We start from the raw sequence: 12,758 nt of genomic DNA on the forward strand, positions 1-12,758 counted from the left end.
GTCCCCTTAGACTAACCTTGCCTTTAAAAATCCACTTTGGTGGGAGAATTTGGAATTTGGAATTCAACACATGGGAGAATCTAAAACTCTTCCCTGCCTACCTGTCAGCACTACTTCATTGTTCTTCACAATTAGTTGGCGCTTTCTCTTGTCAACAGCAGATGTGACTAAGATAATCATCCAGTTTCATTTATAGCAGTGGATCACCGAGTGTGGCTCTCTGCATCACCTACCTAGGAACTAGGAAATGCAACTTCTTAAGCAACCCCACCCAGACCTACTGAATCAGCAGTGCTGAGGATAGGGTCCACCAACCTGCAGTCGAACAAGCTCTGCAGGTGATTCTCATGCTGGCTAAATTTTGAGAACCCACTGGTCTATAGCAATTGTTCTCACTTCTGGCTATACACTATAATCCCTGGGTATTATATATAAAATTTTTACATATTTTAAAATATACATATATTATTTTTTCTTCCTTCCAGACCAATTAAATTAATCAGAATATTTTTTTAAAAGCTCCCAGGTGATTCTACTATGCAAGCAGGGATGAGAAACACTTGTCTCTGCAGCATTATTGCCTAGGGTATATTATGCAAACTCACTGATCTTGGTAATTCTAGGATGTACTTTTAATTTTTGCCTGCTATGAATTTATTTTAATGCATATGAGAAAAATATAATTAGCACATTTAAACTGTTATTTTTCAGCTTCAGGTGATAATATACAATTGTCTCAAAAATATATAAAAGTTAAAAAATGAGTTGATTTAAAATATATGAAGTAAAAATATAGGACTCTAAGATGTGGCAGAAAAACCACTTATTTTTGGGCTAGGTGTGGTGGCTCATGCCTGTAATCCCAGCACTTTGGGAGGCCGAAGTGGGTGGATCACTTGAGGTCATGAGTTCGAGACCAGCCTGGCCAAAGTGGTGAAATCTTGTCTCTGCTAAAAATACAAAAATTAGCTGGGCGTGGTGGCACACACCTAGTAATTCCCACTACTAGGGAGGCCAAGGCACGAGAATCACTTGAACCCAGGAGGCAGAGGTTGCAGTGAGGCAAGATTGTGCCACCACACTCCAGCCGCCTGGGCAACAGGGCAAGACTCCATCTAAAAAGAAAAAAAAAAAACACAAAAACTTATCTTAAACACTAGCAATGTGAAATATCTCTATATTAGGTACCAACAGAAATTATCCCAGTAGTGGAGTTTGGGAGAGATGCTTCTATTCAGACTTTTGTAATTGGGTGATGGAATTATTCTATTAACACAAATCTTGAATCCTTACCAAAATGTCTTTACATCTACTACTAGTAGTTATAGAAAAAATGTTTACCATCACCTCCAAAGTCAGTGTTGGATTTAATATGGGCAGGGTAATTTGTGTTGAAGGGATTTATACAGACCTTTGCCTTTACAGAAGGGGACAGGAGAGGACATTATTGTTTCTGTGGTTAGTTGGGAGGGCAGAGTTGGAACAAATACTCACCTCTTTGTGCACTGACTGGGGGTGCTGAGGTGGGCATCTCTCAGCCGGTAAATTCCAAAACAAAGCATATTATATGTTTTCAGAGCTTTGCAGAACAGATCACCATAACAACCACCATCCTGGGAGACAGCAAAAGAACAGAGAGAAACATCCTTTTCATTTGCCTGAAAATCAAGGGCCAGCAGGGAAAAGGGTCTCTTCATCAAAGCTTTTCTTGGTGTCTCCTGAGCTGGAGGGTCCACGTGCCAAGGGATGACAGTGAAAGAAGTCAACATGGTTAACAGCCTACATCCAATGTGGGTGATTTTTAGGAATCGGGTAACGACGGGGTTTCCCTCTGGTGTCTCTCCAGTTTTCTACCCGTAGCAATGGGGTTTGAAAACTCTAAGGACATTACGCTTCTCCCTCATTTTAAGTGAAGGTGTAAAGCATGACGGTCTCAGATGTATGCTCAGCTGAGGAGATGAACCCCTTTCTGCAAAATGGTGATTATGTTCAGCCCCTGCTTAGCTGTAACTGCTGTGATAGGATCGTGTTGTCAAAACCGCCTGAGTGATAATGAAAACCACTGCAAGGAGGAGGACCCCACCAGGTCCTATGGTGACAGACTCTTTCAGGTAAGGACCGTGTGAAAAGCATAATTTACAGACCTCAGAGATGGCAAAGGTGGAAGAGAACGTGTTTCCCTAGGAGCCAGGGGTCTGCAGGCTGAATTACTGGGATTCGCAGTTCTAATCAGTTCACAGCCACCTTCCCAGGGACTGGGGCCTGATGCATAAAGTGAAAGCAAATGCATCAACTTGGAAATGCTGGCTTCAGCCGCCAGGTGGCTTCAGGTAGATGTTACCTGTATTATATGAAGGGCACTGGGCACTGCAGGATGGCTTCACTGGGAATAGAATGACTGTGTTTGTCCTTCCAATTGTTGAAATTCTCACATGGGCCTCAGATTAGAGAACACAGATGGGGCTAAATCTTACCATTATCTAAAGTCTTTATCCTAATCAAGTGGATCAATAAGCAAATGATAGGTATAAAGAACCACGAGCTATGAAAATTCCCTTTCAAAAAAAGCCTAGTCTAACGTAGGTTGCAGCCCGTGATCGAACTAAAAAATGGAGCAAGTATGCATCAGTGTTTCAGAAAAAAAAGAGACAGACCCTTTCCTTGGCTCCTTTTCCACTATTTAGTCTTTCTGGGCAACACTATTGTTTGTGCAACAACAGATTTATTGGTTTCTGTGACTTATGGCTGTGGGGTTGGGCTGGGAGTAAGGGCAAAGACTGCACACTTCTGTCACAGTGCCTACACCAGGCAGGTGCATGGAATCAGAAGGGAGATGCTGGTCACTTCTGTCACAGGAGGGCCTGAGGGAACATGACTTATAATTTCCAGTCTCAGAAATTATAAGGTCTAGGTTTTGAATTACAGGCATTAAAGTATCCACATGAGATTCTATTTGACTGGTGGTTCTGGATACGCCTGATTACTGACTACCCTGGTGCTTTGAAAACCACCAGTGCCTGGGTCATACTCACATATAAAAACTAAGAAACCTGCAGGCTGAGGCTGACCACTTCCATGTGTTATTAATGTACAGTTGAGTAGCCCTAAGCTATGCTAAGAGCCTGTGGAAATAGTTCCCAACCTTGGCTGCATGCTGGCATCACCTTGTGCAGAGGATATGTGAAGAAAACGCCAAGGAGTGAGAAAGCCCACAGGCTCTGAGGCCAAGATGCCTTCCTGCAATTTCCCGATAGGTCCAGTCCTCATTCTCTCTGGGTCTCAGTTGACTTAGAAGTTGTGATACTAGAACTTCATATCAAAGAGTTGCCATGAAGATTAAAATGAATGACTACACATAGAGCAAAGAGTAAACCATAAATATCACCTCTTACAGTTATCTAAAACAGGAAGGAGAAAAGACAGATTCCTAGCTTGTCACATCTGACACCATTTTCTTTGTGATCAAGCTTTTCCCAAACAAGCTCAGGTGACCTTGGTGCTGTGGACTCACCCCTAAATCCGCAAATGGCCCATCAAGCAGAGCTAACTGGGCCACACGGCAGCGGTCCCTATTGGCCAGTGTCTGCGGGGTGCTGTAGCCACCTCGAAGGGCATTCTCCTCAGCAATCAGAGCCTCTAGCTCCGGCGTGGCTCCTCCGGTCACCAGGGTCCGTATCAGGGTAAGGATATTGTCATTGAAGTATGTCTGCAGAAAGAGAAACAGTGGGGAAAACGTCTTTTAAGCAAACACCCTAAAGTCATGACAGCCGACATCCAAATTACAACTTTTCTTGGTATCTCCTGTTTAAAGTTCTGGCCTGTCTCTTCAAATAATTTTATGTGGGAAGTGAAAAGACAGCAGCCTCCAATTATTCCATTATTTTCTCTCTTGCTTGGCTCTACCATGAGAGCCTGACTTTAAAAAACTAGTTGAGGGGATTTTTATTAAAGGACTCAAATCTGAATAATGAGCATTTACCATAATTGGTGTTAGTTGGGATACAAATATTGCCTCCCCATCCTCAAGTCCACATGTCTACTATGAGACTCTGGACACATGTAAGAAAATGCTGCTAAATGCCTCACCTGCTAACCCAAGCAGCACTGTCTGTGAGGCCCTGTCACCCATGTGCCAGGAAGCTTCCTCCCAATGACAATGGCAAAACCTTTCATTAATGCCACACGCCCAACGATTCATCGCACACGTTGATAACTGTCTAACCCAGAATTCTCAATCAATTAAATATGCCAGATAAATTTATGACAAGGTGAATGTCCTGGTAAGTGTCCTTTGGCTTTTGTTTTCTAAAATAACCTCAGTAGTCCGAGGCAAATGTCACTTATTAAAGAACTTTTCCTCTAAGTGTACATTTGTGTCACATCTGAAACATAACAGATCTGTCAGGAACAAAACAATGGGAGTTTAAAAAAATATTAATAGGATGCCAAATAAAGGAGTTTTAAAAGGCATTTGTCACCAGCCTAATTTGAGAAATTCTTAGGTAAGGGGGTGCATTCTATTTTCCTATGTAAGTAGAAATCAAGCAGGTTAAAAAATTCAAATCAAAGTTTGCCTGAGGCTTTTGAAGATGTACTTTGGAAAGAGGTAAGGAACAGTAGCTTCTTTAGAGAGTTTACCTGGCAAGGCACAATAGGGAACAAGCCAAGTAAGGGTGAGCTCAAGTTCTCATCCCAGCTTTCCTAACTAGTTCTGTATCTTGGAGACATAGAACTTTGATTTTTCTCATCTGTAAAATAAGCATGGGTCATTAAGACCAAATTTATATTCAAAGAATTCCATGAGGACTTCTGAATTAAGAAGATAGTTATTGAATTCACATTCCTCATTTAAATACTTACAAAAACACCTAATGGGATACAAAATTCCAACCACAAAAGAAACTAAGAATGTTGTCCATAGCCTGCCAGACTCTAAGGGAAATTTACGTTCAGAGTGAATATTTGCCTTGAGGCAATATTCACAGAAGCAGAAAAAGGATACTTAAACTAGGTTAGATTGCTGGAGAGGTTACGTGATCCAGGTACCCAGAGTTGGGCTAAGGGTTTAATGCTGACTTCACCTCTGAGAAGCTGTGTGACCTTGGAGAGTTGTTTAACATTTTTGTGCCTCCATTTCATGATCTGTAAAATGTAATAATACAGTGCTGTGGGGCTCTATTCCCTACCTGTGAAGCACTTAGAAACATATTTAGTGCACAGGAAGCACTGATAAACACTTTGGCCTTATATCAGAGACATGAGGCCTTTGCCAGTGAGAGGAACAGTTAGCCCCATTCCCAACCTTCCTTTGAATTTTTAATTTTTTTTTTTTGAGGGACAAGGAACTCGGTTTTAAAAGTCAAGCAAGGGATTTTAAACTTAATGTGGTAGAAAATAGGAAGTCAGCCAAGTGTGGTGGTACACACCTGAAATCCCAGAACTTTGGGAGGCCAAGGTGGGTGGATCACTTGAGGTCAGGAGTTTGGGACCAGGCTGGCCAACATGGTGAAACCTAGTCTCTACTAAAAATACAAAAATTAGCTGGGCATGGTGGGGGGCACCTACAATTCCAGATCCTCAGGAGACTGGGACAGAAGAATTGATTGAACCTGGGCGGCAGAGGTGGCAGTGAGCCGAGATCACGCCACTGCACCCAAGCCTGGGTGACAGGGTGAGATTTTGTCTCAGAAAAATAATGAATAAAATACTTAGAAATAAATATACCCAAGGAGGAATAAGACTGGCATACTGAAAACTACAAAACATTACTGAAAGAAATTAAAGAAGACCTAAATAAGTGGAAAGACATCCCACGTTCATGGATTGGAAGACTTGATTTGTTAAGATGAAATACGACCCCAATTTTCAGATTTTGTGTAATACCTATCAAAATCACAAAGTCCATTTTTTGGTAAAAATGGAAAATTGACTCTAAAATTGCAACAGACTCAAAATAGCCAAAGGAATCTTACAGTCTTTAAAAGAAAGACAAAGATGGAAGTTTCAAATTTCCTGGTTTCAAAACATACTATAAGACTACAGTAATCAACATAGATAGTCATGGCAATAGCATAGACATATAGACCAATGGAAAAGAATTAAAAATCCAGAAATAAACTCATTCAGTTATGGTCAATTAATTTTCAGTGAGGGTGCCAAGACCATTCAATGGAGAAATAATATAGTCTCTTAAACAAATGGCATAGCAATAACTGGGTATCCACATGCAGAAGAATAAAGTGGGACCTATACCTCATACCATATGCAAAAATTAACTCAAAGGAAGTCAAAGACCTAAATGTAAAAGCTAAAATTGAAAAATGCTTAGAAAAAAATATAGGAGTAAATCTTTATAAACTTTGATTTGGCAATAGTTTGTTAGACATGACACAAAAAGCATAAACTACAAAAAGAACAAAAATATTGAACTTCACAAAAATTCTAAAAATGTTTGTGCTTTGAAGGACACTATCCAAAAAGTGAAAAAAAAATCCTACAAAATGAGAGAACATGTTTGAAAATTATATATCTGACAAGGGTCTAGTATTCAGTATTAAAAAGCCTTTTAAAATTCAACAAAAAAGGATAACCCAAATTTTAAATGAGCAAATGACTTAAACATTTCTCTAAAAAGATATAAAAATGTTTAATAAACTTATGCAAAGAGGTTCAACAGCACTAGTCATCAGAGAAATGCAAATCAAAACAACAATGAGAAATCATTTTACACCTACTATAATAGCTGTAATAAAAAAGACAGATGATAATAAGAATTGCTGAGAATAAGGAGAAACTGGAACTCACACACTGCTGGTGGAAATGTAGTGGTGAAGTCACTTGGAAAACAGCTAGGCAGTTTGTAATAAGAGTTAGATTAGTGGTGGCTTAGGGCTGGTGGGGTGGTGGGTAGAGTTGTCGGGGAGGGGAGTATAACTAAAATACAAAGTTTCTTTTTGATGCCATGAAAATGTTCCAAAATTGACTGTGATGATAGCTGTATGTGCCTGTGAATACGCTATAAAAAAAAAAACAAAAACCCACCGAATCATACACTTTAAATGGATGAGTTGCATGGTATGTTAATTGTGTCTCATATTTTAAAAAGAAATAGTTAAAAGATAACTGCAATTGCAATGGCCAACTTTTAATCTAAGAAGCCATAGTATTAGAACTGAAAATCACACACACACATACATACACACACACACACATGCACACAGAATTAGTGATATGGAAGTAAAACTAGGAAGGTCTAAGCTAAACAGAGAAAGGTATACAGATTTTTGTTTGTTTAATAAGAATGCTTGTTGATATTGTGAAAAATACAACAGGGGTCAAGTGATAAATAGTATTTACAAATCAAAGTTGTAAACAAAATGCAAGCATACAAAAGAAGCAAACAAACCAATAAAAACAACCTGTACTGAGCTGGGAAATGAACCTAGGATGCAGATCAAAAGCATTTACCAAGTTAATGTGGCCAACTCCTAGACCTGTACTCAGTGAATATTTGAGTTTAAAATATTAAATAGAGAATAGAAATGACTTAAAACAACGCTATAAGAAATACAAGTCTAAAATGAGGCTAGCCTGAAGCTTCTCTAGAAAATATAAGAGGAATAACAGAAGAATTTTGACAGGATACATTTGTTCTAGGAATTCTACATACAGCTAAATTGCCAATAATTTGTGAAGGCAATTGAAATATTTTTTGACTCTTTGCATACATAACACTTTATTGATAATTTTTTAAATTACTCAGAAACAAAAATTAGCTTCCTTAAAGATAATTTTAAACTTTCATTAACTAAAATATGAGCAAATTTGGTTTACTGGTAAAATATATTTAAAACAGAATTGTAAAAGATTGTTGTATATATTGTTACAAAATGGAATGCAAATGTCAAAACTGATTATTAAAAAATACATGACAAAAACTAGCTGTTAATATAGTATTGCTGAAATTATGCTTTAAAGTCAGAAAAATAAGATGAGATAGAGATGATGATGGAACTAAAGGCATGGAAATTGCCTGATCTTATACAAAGAGGAATCAAGAGCTACTAAATTTTTCTAGACAATAATACTTAGAAAATACATCCATAGAATGGCTGGTAACAACTAACTAGAGTTAAAAATAGAATGGAAAGTTTACACTAGACAAAATAAGCATACAAAACGTCCATATACTGAAAGATGGCTTATGAAAGACATAATCATGACACAAGCATGTAAAAACATATTGCAAGACTATAGCATCTTATGTTATATAACTAAACATAAATGAGCTAAATGATTCTATAAAATGGCAAAGGCTCTTAGACTTGATCAAATGCCAAAATCAAAATCAAACTCTGATATCTTTATAAGAGACCAAGGGAAGAAAAAAATATATATTTCAAAGAAAAATTTTAAACTATTATGTTAGATGTTAATTTTATATTCTTAGTTAACATTCCAACAAAGCTATAACTTTTTATAGATAAAATATTATAACTGAAATATAGAAAGCAACACTAATTAGAATTATACTAAAATACATTTGGACGGAGGGTAATATGGGAACATTCCCGCTATAAGTGTTTTTAGCTTTTACAGGTCAAATACATTAAAATAGGAGAAAATTGAGGATATAATCTAAACTTTGTAACAATTACAAAAAAAAAAAAATGATCAATGGCCAAAACCATCAAATCTAAATATACATAACAAAGTATAAGCTGCATAACCTACATTTTAAAAATTAAACACAATGTAATAAAGGCAAAAATAAATATTCCAGAACTTTAAAAAAAAATTGTTAAGTATCCTCTAACTGCTAGATCAAGATGAAAATCAAACTTATAATATCAAATATTTAAAAATTAAAGAATATTTAAGAAGGTCATATAAAAATATCATGGCTTGAGGCCAAAGCTATAGAGACAAATTCAGAGCCTTTAATGCTGTTATTAAATACAACAGAATTATAATAAGTAAAATTAAGTATTCAAAGAATCATTTTTTTAAAAAAATCAGGATAAAATAATAAAGCAACAGTTAATGAAATCGCAAGAGGATATTCTGTGAATTGACAAATTCAAGAAATAATTCCTTAAAAGAACAAAAAAACCTATGACAAATATAACAGAGAAAACACAAGTAAAATTAGAAATAAGGAGAATAAAATGTCAGATACATAAGAGAATTAACACTACTATTCCAGATACTCTCTTTAATATCAATCGCTGGACATGAGTAAGAATAGCTATTGTTTTTAAGCAAAAAGCAAAGTAGTAATTATCTATGAAGAGACAGAGGAGAGTATTAGGAGAAAAAAGGAAAATTCCATGTTCCTTAACATGTAAATGGGCCATTTATTATCATTTCTTTCTAGTAAAATTGTTGTTTGATATATGCCTATATCATATATCAAGTTATAGATTTCAATTAGACTTTTTTAAACTTGATCAAATCATGCTAAATTGCCTCTGGAAAGCGTCGTACAAAATTTGTCCTCTCAGGTAGTATAGCAAATTTTAAAGACTTCCTAACCAAATATTGTAGACAATTTGAAAAATTGGAAGATCAACCAGAATGGATTTATAAAAACCATAGCTTAGTAGTTATCAGACCTTAATACAGGAGTTGGCAAATCGGGCTCTTGGGCCAAATCTTGTTCTGCCATCCATTATTTTTTTAAATAAGGTTTTGTTGGGATCCAGCATGTCCATTTGTTTATGTATTGTCTAGTGCTGCTTTGGTGCAAAGAAACTCAGACTTGAGTAGTTATGACAGAGACAATGTGGCCCTCAAAGGCTGAATATATTTACCATCTGGGCCTTTACAGGAAGTTTGCTGATCTATTTCCTAGCATGATAAGGAAAGCATCACATACCACGGGAAAGGGATTTTACTCAATGTATGATTTGGGGTAAACTGGCTCTCTGATAAAAATTTTTCAACAATATGATAATGATTAAACAATGATTCCTTGACATGACTCACATAGTACAGACATGAATATTATACTTTCAGATAATATTTAATGGCATGGTAATAATTATATAATATAAAAATGTTTTTTAAAAGTAGATCCCCAAAATACCTTGATTCACAATTCATGTCAAAAAATGCATACCTGCAAAACTATTGACTAGGGCAAGTAACTGTTTGTGTATTAAAAATTTAATTTTAAGAATACCCACTTTTAAATATTGAATCTTTATGGTACTGTGTTTTAAGATTTAATATTATTTTTAATTGGCTTTTTTGTACTAATGATTCCTTTTAATGTTTTCAATGATCAAATGTTTATAAAATGTAGAGATCATTTTTATTATTAAACTTTATAATGTACACTGTTTCATAACATAACAAATCATGCACTTATTCCTTTTTTTTTTTTTTAGACAGAGTCTGGTTCTATTGCCAGGTGCCAGGCGGGAGTGCAGTGGTACAAGCTCACCTCACTGCAACCTTTGCCTCCTGGGTTCAAGCAATGCTCCTGCCTCAGCCTCCCAAGTAGCTGGGACTACAGGTGCGCACCATCACACCCAGCTGATTTTTGTATTTTTTAGTAGAGACGGGGTTTCACCATGTTGGCCAGGATGGTCTCAATCTCTTGACCTCGTGATCTGCCCACCTCGGCCTCCCAAAGTGCTGGGGTTACAGGCGTGAGCCACCACGCCTGGCCACACTTATTACTTTTTAAATTGTAATTTTTTTAATATAATACTTCAACGTTTAATGGAAAACTATCAAAAAAATGATATCCTGTTTATTATGGTCATTCATTTTTATTTCTACTATGAAGTGTTATGAAAAGTACATAATGTTCTGATTTGGCAAATTCCAGAAGGGAAAATAATAAATAATGCATACCTGAACTGATAGACATATTTATGTAAAGCAACTGTAAGTAGTACACAACAATTCTACTTAGCAGTTAACTCTTGGTGATGGGATTTTGGTGTTTTTTCCTGTAATTTTATTTTATATATTTTCTACTGTGAAAATATATTTATTTTAAATTTCTGTAAAAAAGAAAGTAAATGTTACAAAATAGTTAAAGGCAAAAAATGTAGCCACAGACAGCTTCATAAACATCTAGCAAAATGTTTAATCTCAAGATGCTTGATAGTTCTTATGTTCAGCATGTACTTTTTAAGCATAAAAACTATGAATTCACAATATAAAATATGCATTACATCATTGCATACAAATTAAAATCTGATATACTTCAAAACTGCCATAAACACAATTTAAGGAAGAATGACAATCCGCATTTGTCATAGTGCATGAGATGGCACTTACACAGTAGTGGTGAGAGTGTGGATTGGTAAAATCATTTCTTGGGGATATAATGACAATATGTATCAAGAACTTTGAAAATGTCCCTATTTGTTAAAAACCCAGTATGTTTGCCTCAATGTAATAAGTTGCTACTTGTTCAAAGATTTATAAACAATAATTTTTATTACAGTGTTAATCATTACTATAACAAAATTTTTTTAAATCTAAATAGCCAACAATTTGGTGATAAATAGATTCTGGAACATTCATAGAATGGAGTTTCATAAAGTCCTATGGAGGCCCTGCAAATCATAACACCTAAGAATATAAAAAAATACTCTGGATAAAGTATTAACTGAAAATGAAAAAAAAAAGCAACCTATAAAATGGGATAATTCTGTATTTATCTATCTATTTAGAAGGAAATACATCAAAAATATTAACCATGCTTATACTTGGTGTTGGAAACATAGGTCATTTACATTTTCTTCTTTATATGTTTTCTTTTTACTTTTATATGTTTCTTCTTTATAAGTCTTCTTTTTTATGTTTCTGTGCTTTCCATGTTTTCTTCAAGAAGCAGGAATAACTGTTCTAATGAAAACACAGTCAATGTTTCTTTAAACAAAGGACACTATAGGTTATCCATTGCAATGAGAAGCCTAGAAGGTCAACTTGGGAGGTTATTGCTTTGCCAGATCTTTGGGATTTGACCCTAACTTGGTCCCACTTCTGTGTTGAAATCAGTTATGCTCAATTTTTTTTTTATCAGTCACTGACATTTATTGAGCACCTACTAATCCTTGGGCCTTGGTTTTAGAATTGCTCATCAGCAGGTACAGTTTCAAAGTCAGTCCCAGGGTTTCACAGGTGCCTGAACAACTCTGGGACTGCTCACATCTCTGAGCATAATTCTCTGCCCTCTGAGCTGGCACTGCATCCCAGATGGCTCTCCTTGATTTTTTCCTTGCAGGCATCCAGGAGCAGAGCTTCGGGGCAGCAGAATCTGGGATGACAGAGAATGATGATGTATTTTTGCCAGCAGATGTCCTTGCTCCTGTTTTGATACCCCAATATTCAGATGCAGAGAAGGACTCAGCATTGCCGATGGGTGCACTCTGTAAATGTATCTCTTTGGGATCTAAATAATTCTGTGGAAAGATAATGCCTTCCCGGGAAAAGGGTGTCACGTCAGCCATATTGGAGGGTGCACATTTTTTTACATGATGGGAGTGAGGGTTGGGGGAGGGTGCTTCATGGAGCATTCAGCAGTCTGCAATTAAGGGTCACTCCAAGGCTTTCTGCAGAGGTGGTAGCTATTTCTGCATCATGGGGCAAACCAGGTATAGGACTTCAAATACCAATTACCAAAAGTGCTTCCTATGGAGGAAACCTCTCCACAACTCACCTGACCCAGAAGGCACATGTTTTTTTCTGGGTTAACATAAATGCTAGAATTAAAGAAATACAAAATTCTAAAGGCA

The 12,758-nt window shown here is 36.4% G+C and overlaps 1 protein-coding gene across 2 annotated transcripts in view; it reads right to left on the bottom strand.

Annotated features, from left to right (window-relative positions):
• Positions 1 to 12,758, bottom strand: part of LOC116535447 (calcium-activated potassium channel subunit alpha-1) — a 213,948-nt gene that overhangs the window by 15,008 nt on the left and 186,182 nt on the right. For both annotated transcript variants that reach the window (XM_032256518.1, XM_032256517.1), the window contains 2 exons: positions 3,512 to 3,706; positions 1,495 to 1,613 (listed from right to left, as the gene is read on the bottom strand). In XM_032256518.1, the coding sequence (XP_032112409.1) occupies positions 1,495 to 1,613; positions 3,512 to 3,706 (314 nt within the window). The remainder of the gene's footprint in view (positions 1 to 1,494; positions 1,614 to 3,511; positions 3,707 to 12,758) is intronic.

Source organism: Sapajus apella, unplaced genomic scaffold, assembly GCF_009761245.1.
Source record: "Sapajus apella isolate SASKATOON/1434 unplaced genomic scaffold, GSC_monkey_1.0 scaffold94, whole genome shotgun sequence".
Lineage (NCBI taxonomy): Eukaryota > Metazoa > Chordata > Mammalia > Primates > Cebidae > Sapajus > Sapajus apella.